At 36.0% G+C, this 15,434-nt stretch overlaps 2 protein-coding genes and 1 pseudogene across 3 annotated transcripts; 2 read left to right on the forward strand and 1 right to left on the reverse strand.

Moving 5' to 3' along the window:
• Positions 1–1,112: 1,112 nt before the first annotated feature.
• LOC128169186 (ankyrin repeat domain-containing protein 16-like) lies at positions 1,113–6,191 on the forward strand (annotated as a pseudogene).
• A 341-nt stretch (positions 6,192–6,532) lies between these two features.
• LOC128169192 (probable histone-lysine N-methyltransferase set-23) lies at positions 6,533–7,728 on the reverse strand. The gene is made up of 2 exons (XM_052835357.1): positions 7,602–7,728; positions 6,533–7,225 (listed from the first exon to the last, which is right to left on the reverse strand). The coding sequence occupies exons 1-2, from the start codon at positions 7,701–7,703 to the stop codon at positions 6,548–6,550; spliced, it is 780 nt and encodes a 259-aa protein (XP_052691317.1). The 5' UTR covers positions 7,704–7,728; the 3' UTR covers positions 6,533–6,547.
• Positions 7,729–7,848: 120 nt separating this feature from the next.
• LOC128169196 (glutamine amidotransferase-like class 1 domain-containing protein 1) lies at positions 7,849–12,267 on the forward strand. Of its 2 annotated transcripts, none has more exons than XM_052835364.1 (6): positions 7,849–8,005; positions 8,270–8,346; positions 8,859–8,964; positions 9,748–9,855; positions 10,497–10,594; positions 12,104–12,267. In XM_052835364.1, exons 1-6 carry the CDS (start codon positions 7,954–7,956, stop codon positions 12,125–12,127), a joined length of 465 nt encoding a protein of 154 aa, XP_052691324.1. In that variant the 5' UTR covers positions 7,849–7,953; the 3' UTR covers positions 12,128–12,267. The 2 variants fall into 2 exon arrangements, with proteins under 2 accessions (XP_052691324.1, XP_052691323.1); XM_052835363.1 differs by lacking the exon at positions 12,104–12,267 and adding an exon at positions 10,854–10,955.
• Positions 12,268–15,434: the final 3,167 nt, after the last annotated feature.

Here is a 15,434-nt window from a genome sequence, read left to right on the forward strand (position 1 = left end):
TGTGACCCTGTATACCCCCCCCCCCCCAACGTATTAGGATTTTCAGGATTTTGGTAACATCCCCCCTTTTTTTTTTTTACCCCCCCCCCCTTTTTTTTGGATGAGTCTGCTGCCCCCCCCCCCCCCCCCCCCAACACACACAAACACACACTTTCAAAAACGATGCTACGTGCCTGCAATCTAATTAAAATTATATCCTTCACGCAACCGTATTTGACAGGAGCGTGAAGGATCTAATTCAAATTAGATTGTGAATGCTCACTCATAAGTTATTTCGTCAGTTAGTCTTTATATATATATTAGATCGTTAATCTTTCATGTGCTGATTAAACAGCATGCATCCTGACATGCTACTATAGGCAGACATTAAATGCGGTTAAAACCTCTCGGGGCACAATATTTATAAAAATGTGATTGAATTCTTTTACTTAATAAATCGTATAATAATACATTCTTTTTGTAGTTTATACAATATATTTTATAGTGGAGCATAAATTGTGCAATTCATGACTACCATCCCCAGGGGCCATAATGTTTGGGGTAAAAATTTTACAATTCATATTTTTTTTAAACAAAATCTTCTTTGTCAACTGTTGGACAATCCGTGGATAAACAAGCACATGCTGATGATAAATGAGGAGGCTTCTACATGTACCAAGTTATGGCTACAGGGTCGGTGATTCTGATGTTGGAGCAGGGCTCCATTATAAGATAGTAATCGTTCAATAAATATTCAATATTATTCATCTTCTCTATATGTACCATTTGTTTTAGCAGACAAACGAAGCACAGGGTTATAATTATTTTTTTTTTTCGAGAGGTGGACAAACATAGCCTACATTCTGTCCACTTAATTCCAAAAGAGCAGGCACGTAGTGGGGGAGGGGGGCAGGGGGGCCTTCCCCCACCTTTTCTCGCACCAAAAAAAAGTTGTAAAGAAGAATTTTCCCAGAAGTTTGTTTTAAACTCGCTACCCGTATCTAAAGTTGCGTAGTTTTGGTAAGAATATATAGTAAAAATTAGTTGGTGTGCAACCTATAATATGTAAATTCAGTTAGATGACAAACCGGGAAAATGGTAGCTACAGTGCTCGGTTTTTCATCAAACCGACCTATTTTTATTTCCGATAAAATTTGAAAGATTGGTGCGAACTTGGTCAATACTTGCATAGTTCCTTTCTCAAGAATCATACCACACTCTGTTATGACAGATGATCTTTTCAAAGCAGCTCAACATGGTGACTTAGATTACTTTAAAAACCCAGAAATTCCGCTGAATACGTCGTACGAAAAATCAGGAGACACTGCCCTGCACATTGCTGCAAGATGTGGCCATGCGGCTCTCGTGGAGCACCTGTTACTCTCCGGTGCCGATTTTGAAAAATCCAACCTTGACGGCAAGCGACCCTTACACGAGGCCGCTCAAGTGAGTCAACTGGAATGCGTCCAGATATTACTCCAGTTCGGGGCGCAGGTGGACAGCCTAAAGAGGGCTGATTGGTGAGTGTATAAACCTATAGAAAGAATAATCTTACCGTGACAAGGCTACGCTCAGGTCACAGTAAAAATTCGTCCCATATACTTGCAATGTAGCAGCCGTGAAGCGGATCAGCTTTGTGTCAATTTTAAGTCCGTTAAAAATAATCTGCGGGGGAAAATCACATTTTTATACATAACAAACCTTAATGAACATGCATATGTAGTTTATTCCTCAAAATATCCATTTCATGAGTCTTACCAAGGCATTTTGTTAAAATACACGTTTGAATTTGCCTGCCATTTTGTCGGAAATCGCACTCGGATTGTCTCGGAATTTATCATTAACATGGCGACCACAAACAGCGAACTTTCAAACGTGATGTTAAAAGTGGCAGTGGTTTCGTTGCAAAAACAGTTAATGTGGTAATATCAGATTCTAAAAGAGCAACATTGTAGGTATTTGAGACTAATCATATGAAAATTTAGGTGAAATACAGCCCGATATAATTTTTTTGTTTGCTACGAAGCGAGTATATGGGATTAATTCTATCGTTAAACCGGGTCCGTAGGACATATGTCATTTTAACGATAGAACATTCTATCTAGGGTAAACCCAGAGACCATGGTACCGAGTGGGTCAGAGCCCAGTAACCATGGTGATTGTTAATAGTCTGTCCCAAGATATTTATGCAGCACATTTGGACGATTTTTAATAAAAATACACATACCTGTGAAAGAAGTGCATTCGAATTGAAATAGTTGAAAGGGATAATTTCCAAGATAATTTCATCGACACATTATTATCTTTCACTCGGAAAAATTCACTGGAACAAAAACAGATTCCTTTCGGAGATTTATAATGGGGATTGTTTACATCTTTTCTCCATTCGGAATACAATCGGAATACATCACATAATTTTTCAACGTTATCATACTAAATAAAAAATCCTCGTAGACATCACATTTTTTAGCATTGCATTGTATTGTATTTCGAAATTTTTCATTCATTTGAACCCTGAGGTATTTATAAATATGAAGCAATTAAGCAAAATCTGTATTCAGGATATCTTGGGACAGACTATAGTAAAAAATCAGGGAAAATTGTGACTGATACTCATTTCCACGGTGATTGGGAACCAAGGTGATTGACTATTCAATGATTTTAGAGTAACTGTAGATGGTAAATGTGTACTCCAATGGAATGAGTCCAAGATTGGCAAATAAACTCTATCATTTTTCCCTGTGATAACTTAAACCAACTTTAAATTTATTCAATAATTGATACGTAGGGTACTAGCGAAATGTAGATAAGCATTGCCATAAAAATCTGATGAAACAAACAATGTATACCCAACCCAATGTACAAGTAGTTATACAGATTGAGAATATATTATTACAGGACACCTCTAATGCTGGCCTGCACAAAGGACAGTATTGAGGTTATCCAACAACTTCTGAAGTCTGGTGCGAATGTATCGCTGAAGAACAAAGATGGATGGACCCCATTCCACATTGCATGCAGGTTTGTACCTCATACTACATGTAGTTCCTCTGTGAAATGTTGACCTTATTAAGTTCCCATATATAACAGATCATTTTTACTTTCAGATTGGATTGACTGTAATTTGTTCTTCCATTAGTTTTAATATATTACTAACTGCGGGTGAAGGTCTTTAGAATTACATTTGTAAACCCAGGTATACTTGGCTCTCAGGGCCTATTGCCCACCATTTGAAAAACTCCGGGGAGAGCTTCGCATCTTTAAATTGTTTTTTTTTACTCTGAGTGGCTTAAATAAGAAGGAATACAATGTAGTTGCTATCCATCTACAAATTAGGTCTGTCAAGGTCAGGAATCAATCTAACTATCTCCAGCACAATTGACTAACCTGAATTAAGCTTCATGGAAATTTGGGTCCACTAGGCGTTTACTTTGGGTTTACACGGGAATTGCTTTTAGGGTCAACTTGAAGCACTAAATGGTGATTGAAGCAGACCCGTCTTTTATTTTACCATCTTACTGCCTGTAATTCCTGCCTCTTGTATATTCCGAATACACATGAAGCATCTGCTTTCAGGGATATATTTCTGATCGGGGTTTACTCTCTGGGTTTACTCTGGGTCCACTCTATTAAACTCGGAGTAAACCCACAAAGTAACCCAGGGTTTAGTTGGGGTTTACTTTCTGTTAGGTTGGGTCTGATCGGTACTGTAGCTCTCAGACCAGTAGACCACTGTAGCAGTCTCTCTTCATTTTACCATAGTTTTTTTTATTAAAAATATATTTGTTTTCAGGGAAGGACACCTGGTATTGCCCGCCTTCTGTATGATCATAACAACACTGTGATGAACACTGCCAGCAAGAATGGGAGGACCCCGCTACATACAGCAGGTCAATAAAAATAAAATGCTAAGTCATACACATCAACAAGGATTTTTGTGAATTATTGCGATCCCTAACACAAGTTCATTTTTCAAATTATATATACAGTACATGTACATGTAACAATTGATTTTAGCGAAATGTGTACTCTGAGAATGATGACGTAAATCCTATAAAACATGAAAGCATTTATGATTTGTTAATGACATGGTTGCCACCTTATAGTGTCTTTCTCTATGTGTAACTAGCTCTGTAATGGGCTAAATCTACTATATGTGTTGTATATTCAAGCTCTACATGGCTGGCCTCTATGTTGTGTATTTCCTCTTTCTTTACTCTATGTGTAACTTTAGCTCTGTAGTGGGGTACACTTACTGGATTGTATATTCCAGCTCTACATGGCTGCCACTCCGTGGTGACTTTCCTGCTAAACGTCGGGCCACCTACTGTGGACACTACTGACAGCTCTGGAAGTACACCGCTGATTGACGCCATTAAATCAGACCATGTGGAGGTCGCTCAAACTCTCATCTCAACACAAAAGGTATGGAAACATGTTAAGCTTGAACTAAATATAGCTTTACAGTTACATTTTGAAAATTTATGCATGCACAAAAGCAGATTAACAATAGTCTTAGACCTTTTTGGTTAAATGATATCATCTCACAAAATTCCATCTATGCACATTTTCAAGTTGATGTGATCGTGACTGTTTCATGATTTTAACGAGATTAAAAAGAATAACATAAAAATACTTGTCAGCTACTGACCATCTTAATATCTTCAAGTTTGATGTATGTATAACAACACATCTATTCAACTAGTGACCACTAATACTTAATGATAACTCACCAAATTATATCAAGTAAAAGAACTTGAAGTATTTTTTCTGCCTTGTATCTTATACAGCTATGTCATCATTATGTTTGGTTTGACACAGTGACATGTGTTGTCATTTTGTTGTGTGCTTTTGGTTTGACAGGGTGACCTGTGTCGTGAGGACAATGCCGGCCTGGGACCCCTCCACCTGGCCGCCCAGGGGGGGATGTCTGAAGTCGGTGAAATTCCTGGTGGAAAGCTTAAAGGTCGATGTCAACTCAACGTCATCAAAAGGGTTCACGCCACTGTTTGTTGCAGCCAAGGTACTAATTAGTGTTACAATACTGAACTCTCTAAAGCCACTGGTATTGCTTGCAAGGAAAAAAAATTAAATTTAAAGTCAAAATAAAGTAAGGAGAGGTGGAGTAAGGGTTAGGGAACATTAATACAATTCAAACTACTTTTATTTTGTTTCAAGGAAGGACAACTCGGTGTAATTTCCTACTTGGTGTCAGCAGGAGCTGATGTCAACGTCACCGACACGAAAGGTAGAACAGGTACACGGTCAACAAAGCAAGGTTTTATACAAAATTATTTCATATTTACAGGCTTCTAAAACAATATTAAGACATGCAATTCATATATCTATACTTTTATATGTATACATTGATTAATATCTCAATTTTTTAAGCAGTAAACTTTCAATAACATTATACTTTTTTAGTAACATCATATTTTACTTCATGAGTTTATATGAAATACCTGGTACCTGTAATTTGTAATTTTTTAATGTCATGTGAAGCACTACTCAATACACAACTGTTGAGAGCATTTTGATCAGTTTGTACACTTCTTCCTTGCAGCATTACACATTGCAGCCGGTGGTCAGCATTCAGAGACTTGTAGATATCTGTTGGAGAATGAAGCTGTCATCAGGGCAGATAACTCTAGCCTCACACCGGGCATGTTGGCTAGGAAACCGGACGTCTGCAGTCTGTTTCAGGAAGTATGATCCCCGCCCATAGCAAGGATGAATTAGATCCCTGCCCATTGCACGACAGAATGTTGAAAATCTGATTTACACCAAAGCTTGTAGCAGACAGCATTTGCTACTGGAAGATAACCATAGAGATGCAATTCAAAGTTTTGACTTCATTGATGTTTTGCAAAGATGTGTAAACATACACTGACATTTTTTTTAAATGGGAGACATTTTTTTTTAAATCAACAGGAAAATCTGAATTAGGAGGAATTTTAGACCATACAGTTGCTGTTGGACTAGAATTTTGTGTACATTGATGCTCTGTTCTGATACTGCAACTTTACAAGGATAAACAGCATTGTTAGACAACATTCATACATCCGAAAACCTCAGTTTAATTCAAAGTTAAACACTGAATGTATTTGAATACCCCATACACAGTATTAGACTTCAGACAAAATTCCTTCTCTCATTACATTGAGTCTGTGGGGTTTTGTTTTCAATGTATTCTATATTTATGTTAACCGATGTTAACTTTATACATGTACATGTGCATTGATTTTATTTATGAATAAACTTCTAGCAAGATTTGTTTGTAGAAAAAACTGATTGTTTGTATAATACATGCACAGTTAATATTTATGCTAGAGTTGACAGATTAGAAAATAAACAGTACATGTATTAAAAACAAAAAACTTGAACACCATGGTTTATCATCCTGCTATGGATATTAAGTATAATTTAAAACTAAAAAAACAATTCTATGATGTTTTGGAATTTATTGATAATTAATATAGTATATATATTCTTTATCATCAATCATAAAATAGTGTCTTATCAAAGGGCAGATAACCCTGACACGATTGTGAACCACATTTACATGGTATTAAGCCACTTTCTTTTCGATCATATCCGAATAAACTGTTCTCTCTTCTCCTGAGGAAAGTCCGTAGTGAAAATTCAACTCTTCACCTGAGCTTATTTTCCTATTTGCAAACAAACAAAGTAATGGAATTTCAGTATCAACCCGTACTGGGAGCATTGTTAGGTTAGGATCACAGCTGTGGTTGAGGAATCGCCCGACATTGCCAAAGTTTCTAGGATCTACATGAGTTTTTATCACACCACTCTTGCAATGTTCGTTAACGGTTATAATATAATTCATGTCTTCTTTCCGTTGAGCTAGGCTCCGTTTTCTTGAGATGATTTCTCCCGCGTATTCACAGACAAACGCACCGGGATCTAAATTTTCCAGAGTCCTGACTCCTATTCCTTTGCTTACTGTCCAGAATAACTCGACTCTCACTTTTACTCCACCTTGTACGACCCTGTTTACACACGTTTTAGAACAGCTGCAGTTACTGTTACATTCCACCATCACCTTGTGTTCGTCTGTGTCGAGATAAGAAGTTTTAAGTTTACCATCTTCAGTGTAATTCTGACCAAATCTCTGCACACAAGGGCAGTTACTGATACACTCATGGCAGGAACAACCGATAAAAACATGAAGGAATTTTTCCTTATCAATGCCTGGACCGGGAATGTTGTGCTTCACATACTGAAACTAAAAATCCATATCATATTTTACTATATTTACAATCTTAAGACAAAAAAATATGAAAATGTTGGTTAAGTAATGTCATTAATTAACATCATGTTTTCTTAACAAATTTCTAATGTTGTTCAGTGAAGTCAAACTTTTTTCAGTATGACAAAAATACAGGCACCTGACGTTATAAAACATATATACTTTCTACCTCATAATACACGTGTTAATAGGTAGAGGATATATATTTGATATATAACGTCAGGTGTCTATGGGCAAAAGTTTTAATATACTCAATTGTACCACAAGATTGTAGATGTACTGTACATGCAAGTGACAGAAATATGGTAAGGGCTTCACTTCCGCTGACAGTGTTCAAAACAAAGCTGTTTACCATTGAATCCTTTCCTTGTACTCCATCCTCCTTTCTACAGTATACAGGATATTTTTCCAAACCGTCTGTCCAGTCAAATGAACATGGGCTCTGAGCATTCATTATTATGTTTCAAACCGAAAGCGAAACCAGAAGTAAACAAACGCACGCTAAATCGAAAAAAAAAATAAAAAACGTTCCGTACAAAAATTAACTTTCTACCTTATGGAGTTATTAAACTCCAAATACTTTAGTAGATGTAAGAGCTTTAAAAATACGTCCCATCTGTAACGGTTCCTTGTGCTGAATATTTTTTTTCAACAGCACATTGTTACATATATTTATATCGGGTTCGAGTTTCCATTTGTGAAAGATGTCTGCGCCCAGACTACATTGTTTGATGGTTTTAAGTTCAGCGGTTGAAGGTGAGAATCTGGGTAACAGCTGTAGAAAACACACAAACCAAAACAATCCATGAAAAGGTTAAATATTGTTTTTGTAGCGAGTGTTTATCTTAGAAGTATCGCTTAAAAACAATAATATTGTCAGTCAAGAGTGGGCGGGTCCCCCTATTTACAGTATATACATGAAGGTGCATATAGCTGTTAAATGTATTTAAGTGTTAAGAGTGTATACTATTTTATGTCTGAACATGGTATATGTAAATCCTGTTTTGTCTGTGTTTACAGGTGTATCGGCACAGTCATTTATCCAGGCTTACACACTTGCCAGTTCCAACTTCTCCATACAGCTAGCCTCGCCACACGTAAGCTCTACCATGTAATCATTATCTCTTTGTCATGTTCATACACTTGAAAGTTTGAAGGATTATAAGAATAGAGTGAAATAAATCTGACATTCCTTAAACAATCCCACGATTCCCACTTGACCACCAGCACTAGCTGCCATTCAACTGTCACTGTATTTAGTACATGTACATGTAAAAAGAAAAATTATCAGTAATCAATCTTGATATATAAATGTAAATGTTATGAACTCTATGAATTGTATTCCTGATTCATGACTCTATCACTGATCACATACAAATGTACAGAGAAATCACTTGCAAAATAGTGCATATAGTAGGCTAGGAACTGGTTAACATTTGGCTCAGTCGTAAAACAGTGTTGATTTTCTAATTAAAGCATCTTGAGCTTCACCCTTGTTTAGATCACCCCCTCTAATTTCTTAAAAATGTAAACAAGTAATATTGAGTTATTGGATGGTGTACTTATAACCTGAGCCTTTACTTCATTATGAAATCATGTCATGTTTCAGGCGAAGAATGTGGAGTATGTGCAGCAGGATGACAACAATAGACGCTGGTTCAACGAGTTCAGGAGTAAAGCCTCATCCAACCCCATAGCATTCGAAACAGTGGACTGTAAGTACAGGTGTACTTAATCACCTTATTTAATCCCATTCTCCTTTAAACTTTTGACTGGAAGAGCTTGTACAGTCTCATCCAACCCCATAGACTTTGAATAAGTTGAATAAGTTCAATGAGTTGCCTCTACCTGAGTACCTAATCTTTATGCACAGTGGTCCATTAGTACAAGACCAGCCTTATCTACATGTATATCTCTATAGACCTGTAAAATACATGACAGTGTTAAATTACTAAGTGACCTTAATTAACATGATTTCCGTTGAAACAGATTTTTTAATCCTGAAAACTATTTTTCAATCCTAAGTGGCCAAATACTAGGACTAAAATCATGATAAAGTGGTTACACAGTGTACATCATGGTTCTCTGATTCTCTTTGTTGTAATGCAATGTACAATGTACAGTAATATAATACATGTACATGTATTTGTTAATTGTTCCTCAGCAGCACTGTACTCTGCCCTATTAGTCAAGTTTAAACACTAGATAACACATAATGCATCAAGATTCTCCTTGTTTTACTGCTGTAAAGTATTTTTGTATTTTTTCAGCAGCAATGAACTCTGCCCTGTTTGATAACTAGACATAAGTCATGTAGATTCTTTGACCCCCCCCCTTTAAACGTGTACATGTATGATGCAGTAATATATTTTTCGTGCCTTAGTGGCAAGGTACTCTGTCCTATTTAATAAGTAGATATACAGTCATGTGAATTCTACGATTCCCATTTATACATGTTTACTTTAATGGTGTAATAGTGGTATATTTTTTTTCCTCAGCGGCAAGATACTCTGCCCTGTTGATTCCCTCGTCCCCCGGGGCGGTCCATGACCTGGCCAGTAACACAGAACTCAGTCAGATTGTTAACCACTTCATCAGGGAGAAAAGTAAGAAGCACACCTAATTTCATCTATTTGCTGAATAATAATTATCATCAAATGAGAGAGAGAGAGAGAGAGAGAGAGAGAGAGAGAGAGAGAGAGAGAGAGAGTTGATGCAAAATAATTGAATTTTGGAATTAAATTCTCGGTGCATATAAATAGGAATCTACATTATTCTTCTCACTTAAATATTAATATGGAAAAACTTGTTATTATTAGAGGAGTGGAATTATTTTATTTCTAAATTATTCAACACCAATGATTTAAGATTTGATATACTGTTGTTTTACTCTTGATCTCTTATTAATAGAATGTTATAAGTTAGGTTGGTTTTATACCATAAGTCATGGTCAATATTTTATGCCTGTCATCATCAAAACACAAAAGTTAATCATAGATCATCCAAGTGCCAAACATATTTAAAAGTGCAGTTGTTTTCCAGAGTTCGATTTTTGACAATCTGATTAAATAAGATCATTCAATCTGCTCATTGCTACACAAGGTCTATTGGATCAGATGATCAGAACTTGATTAGACTGAATGTTTTACACATAATAATTATGAATCTTTAAAATCTTATGTAATATATATGAACAATAAAGATCTCGATCATGCTAATTTGACATGATTATTTAACCATCTTTTAGAACCAATTTGTGCAATAGGAAGCGGAGTTGCAGCCCTTTGTTGTGTTATGTCACCCGATGGTAAATCCTGGGGATTCAAGAACTACAGTATGACTGGGGTATGCATATCAGAGAGAGAGAGAGAGAGAGAGAGAGAGAGAGAGAGAGAGAGAGAGAGAGAGAGAGAGAGAGAGAGAGAGAGAGAGAGAGAGAGATAGAGAGAGAGAGAGAGAGGGTATCATAATTGGAAAATCAATCTTTTGATGTAAATTTATGGGTCAGAAATGTCAAAAGTTATTCAGAAAATTCAATAATGATTGAAGATAGTAAACACTGACTAATATTATTGAGAACGATTTTGACTGTTGTTTTGTCCAGCCCTCTGTGTTTGAGCTTGCCAGGACCCAGGCTTTCTCTTCCCTTCCTGTCATTGTGGAAGATTTCATCAAGGATCACGGCGGACAATATAACATAAAATAAATACTGTATTTATCGTTAACAATTTTAGCCAAATTATACACAAAATACGTTTTACAGACTGATCAATTCTCTCCAATATATATATAACTCACGAAGAAAAATAAAGTTGCTGAAAATTAAAAATATTGTTCTTTGTATCGCAAAATAGTTCCATGTCTTTTTTGATTACTCCAGTATCGCTGTGTTTTCTTTGACTATTCATTTAATAGAGACGTAAATCAAATTGAACAAAAAATTGAAAAATGCTTATGACTAAAAAATGTAATGCATGTGCATGCATGTACACCTTTATAGATATGTAGCACAAGTTTAACTAACTTGTCTGACCTACATAGATAGGGGTTTGAATCAACACAAGGTAGGACATGTCACACTGTTTTATTTACTCCTATCACATAGCATAAATAGTGTCCATACGTGCAGAATTAAAAAAAGAATAGTAGAACAAAACGAACGGAAATGAAGTGAATTTCATTGAAGAGTCTGACTCTATTGTTTTCTATTGTTAATACATTGTGTAGGGTTGAAGGTTCTAGTCAATGCATGTGTATGCGTGCTCTAACATTCGAATTACTTCACAATGTGCATATTCCTGACTACACAAACATTTCGCCATGGCCTTGACATAACTGAACGAAAAGATAAATGTCCCCTCTTGGGCACGAACGTAGCATTGTTTTTGAAGGTGTGTGTGTGTGTGGGGGGGGGGGGGGGTGGGTTACCCAAGAATCTTTACAAGCAAAGAGAGGGGGAAAGGGGGGTTAGTTTGCCCTCAATTTTACTGTTCGGTTTCTTGTTTTTTCTTCGATTTTTCACATGGTCCCAAAAAGTGGGGATGGGGGGGTCCTTTATTTTTCACTTTTAAATGTAAATTTAATAAGAAAGTTTTGGCTGTGAGTGTGTGTGTGTGTGTGTTGGGGGTGGGGGGGGGGGGGTGCTGGGAATTCAGGTGGCAATGCATTAATGTTCTTTCCCCTTAAAAGCGCTCTTTATCAATTATCCTTTACAGATATTAAGATTCTTCAAAAGCAAACATTTTTATGAGAATTTATATTTTTAAAGTTCTTAACAAGTCTTATGTAACTTTGCATAATATTGTACATGCCTGATACACACAATCCCAATATTTTCCACATGTGCTCTTTCAGAGATCTGTTTCCTCTCAGGATTGACACAGAATGATTGAGGTCTACTGTAGCACAGGTGCCCTGACGTTCAAGGACGGGAACTTTATCCTGGACGGGAAACCCCTGCGGATCTTTAGCGGGACCATGCACTACTTCCGGGTAGTTCCGCCCTACTAGAGGGACCGCTTCCGGAAGATGAGGGCGTGTGGACTTAACACCGTGGAAACGTAAGTTATATATTCTTATACAACCCCCCCCCCCCCTTTCCGAAAAATAACAGAAATATCACGACTCTGTGGCATTTTATATTCACACTCGTTTCCCCTATTTGATTTATATATAGGGGAAACGAGTGTGAATATAAAATGCCACAGAGTCGTGATATTTCTGTTGTTTTTTTGACTGGAGACATAAATAAGGGGTTGTTAACGATAATTAATAAAAGAAATTGGAAAAAAATAGAAAGGAGTGGGAGGCCGAGGGGGGTGTAGTGCACGGTCCAGTCCACAAGCACCTGTGTTGTAAGCCAGATGTATGGCTCGCTATTCTCTGATTTAAAACAAAGCTTGTGCCATGTGTTTCTTTACATTCGTTGCATAGAAGTAAAAATTTCAAATGTTTTTGTTCTAATCGTCGTTAAATGTACACATAAATAAACAATCTCTTCTGTTTGTTATACATCTTAGATAATTATGAAAGTGATATTTTGTATCCAGAAACCTAAATGTAAACAATAACATGGCACGAGCATTGTTTACTAACAAAAAATAAAATGCTATGCATCCCGCTTGAAACTTGACATTCAAATTTTAGTTGATCTTTTAAAAAAAAGCTTTGTTAAGCATTTTGTCTATTCAAAATGGAAAAAAAAATAAAATTAAACTCTTATCGGGAACATGCCCATTGAAAAACCTAAATAATGTAGACAGGACACATAATTTATAATCTGTTCACTGCAATTTCATTCATCTTCGCTAGCCAAGGGTTTTCGGTCCACTTGGGGAGCAAAGTGGACCGAAAACCCTTGGCTAGCGAAGATGAATTTCATTAGACTTCTATGTTTTCTTCAATGACCCTTTGGCAAACAATGCTGAAAAGTTCAAATCTGTACTTTATTTATTTTTCGAGAAAATGAATAATTAGTAACAAGTTTTGTCAGGCGGCGCAAGGTGCGACGTCGAAAATTTCCAGTTTTACTTTGTTGCTAAACCCTCCACATCGTTAAAGATAACATTAACGTTTTATTTCCGAAAAAATATTATCTTTGAACATGTACCCTGAGTGCACATTCAACATATACTTCTAGTTTGTTTTTTGTTTTTTATATTTTTAAGTACACACGATCTGTCGGCTCCAAACTTGCCCTGTATTACTTGTTGTCTAACGTCCGTCTTGCCGAAATGTGTCGTTCAGCATTTTGACGTCCATTGATATCGTTCGGGGTTTCTTTTTTTCACTTATTGTCATCATACTTGTTCAAATATGTTTAATGTTATTTAACTACTTATTCACAAAACGAATATCTAATCGATTTTGTTAATTTCATTTACTTCCAAAGCAGCTTAGGATTTATTTCATGGTCTTTACAAAATTGTATTAGTTACTGCTGCGCCGCCTTAAACGCTGATATCGTCATTTTAATACAAGTTAACTTTATAACTTGTCACAAAGCGCGATATAAAATATGAATGAGTTTTGTTATAGCCAAAACATTTTCTGAGTAAATAATAAAATTATTATCAAATATCAATGTATGTTTTATTTGAATTTTTTCATTCGATAAGCTTTTTTCCTCGCAATTTTCATTTCATTATGTTGATTTGAACTTTTTGTTTTTGACATTGCGCCGCATGTCGAATTTCTGATCTAACATGCTTTCATTTCACTAATTTCCTCTCAAACAATATTTGATTTTAAAACATTATTTGAATGCAAATTTCTTGAACCCTTTGTGGCACAAATTTCATCTTCCTTTGTCTTCGATTAACTGAATAACGCCACTTGTCTACGCTATTTTGGGACAACCCTCGTACATGTGCTTAGTAAAGCTCTTCACCACTTCCAGTGTCTAACGGCTTAGTAGCAACGTCAACTATTTATATAATAGTGTTGTGTTGTGCATGTACTATGCCTAAATAGTAGTCAGGGTTTGATACAATAGTGTTGTGTTGTGCATGTACTATGCCTAAATAGTAGTCAGGGTTTGATACTATGTATCAAACCCTGACTACTATTTAGGCATAGTACATGCACAACACAACACTATTGTTATTATTATGCCGACTGTTGAAATACAAACGTGCTTTGCTAGTAGCTGTGACGTTCGAGTGTTGGCAAGTCCCTAAAAATAATCACCGCAAAAGCAAGCGTTTGTTTGTTTTTTTTCTTCAAATTAATCAATTGATTTGATTGTTTATTTAATCAAAAAGTTGTTGAACAATAAAAAGTCAACAAAGGTTTATGTTCTTTTCAAGAAATGAGAGACACTTGACCTTACCGAGAAAACTCGAAATGTTTAGCAGACGAAATCTCATTTAATTTTTTTTCTTGTACATTCTTTATCAAGCGTCATTTAAAAAAAGCATTTTTGTGATTCTCATGTAGAATTTCTTTGTTAAATGTTCAATCAATGTGTTCATAAGTTTATAAGAAACTTTAACTTTAAAATTATTCTCAATAATGAAGTGTTTTTGGAAAAATGAATAATTTTGATTGCTTGATGTCAGTCGTATATATCTACGTTTTATATATATAAATACCGTTACTGTAAGTAACGGCTAATTTAGCGTAGCGGAAACGCGTTGGGTTTCAAGCTGGTATGATTTTAGCGTCGTGAGTTCGTATCCCGCTGTAGGTTTCGTTGAAAACATTTGCCGTGCTCTATTTCGGCATAGTATGCTTACGCTATATAAATCCTTTGATACTATGCGATAATATATAGTGACAAACTGACAGAAGGCATAATAATGCTTAATGAAACAGTCGTCAGGTCTTGAGTTTCCCTGCGTTCGGTATCAGTTTCTTTATTTTAGCGTTTCTACAATCTTTACTCTGAAAATCCGGGACGATGACTGTGATACGCCATTCTACTTTCGCCACTATTCTAGTGAAAGTGAACTCAGTACTTTTATTTTATTTATAAACAAATAATTAAAAACTTCACTATCCAAGAACCAAGCCCCTATGACATGAAGGTGTTAGGTCTTGGAGATTTCTACAACACAAACTAGCATTTTCCTTATTTGTTTTGTAAGGTCTTTCGTTTCCAGAGAAAGTTTAATATCCTGCAATGACTTTTGAAATCGATTTATAATCAATAACCATGATTGCAATTATGAATGGCACTAAGGGT

The sequence above is a fragment of the Crassostrea angulata genome, unplaced genomic scaffold, assembly GCF_025612915.1.
Source record: "Crassostrea angulata isolate pt1a10 unplaced genomic scaffold, ASM2561291v2 HiC_scaffold_106, whole genome shotgun sequence".
In the NCBI taxonomy this organism is placed as follows: Eukaryota; Metazoa; Mollusca; class Bivalvia; order Ostreida; family Ostreidae; genus Magallana; species Magallana angulata.

Coding starts and splice junctions, on each gene's coding strand:
- LOC128169192 (XM_052835357.1), bottom strand. CDS start 7,703: ATGAATGCTCAGAGCCCATGTTCATTTGACTGGACAGACGGTTTGGAA. Junction 7,226..7,601: donor TACAAGGAAAGGATTCAATG/GTAAACAGCTTT, acceptor ATGGATTTTTAG/TTTCAGTATGTGAAGCACAA.
- LOC128169196 (XM_052835363.1), top strand. CDS start 7,954: ATGTCTGCGCCCAGACTACATTGTTTGATGGTTTTAAGTTCAGCGGTT. Junction 8,347..8,858: donor TACAGCTAGCCTCGCCACAC/GTAAGCTCTACC, acceptor GTCATGTTTCAG/GCGAAGAATGTGGAGTATGT. Junction 9,856..10,496: donor CCACTTCATCAGGGAGAAAA/GTAAGAAGCACA, acceptor ACCATCTTTTAG/AACCAATTTGTGCAATAGGA.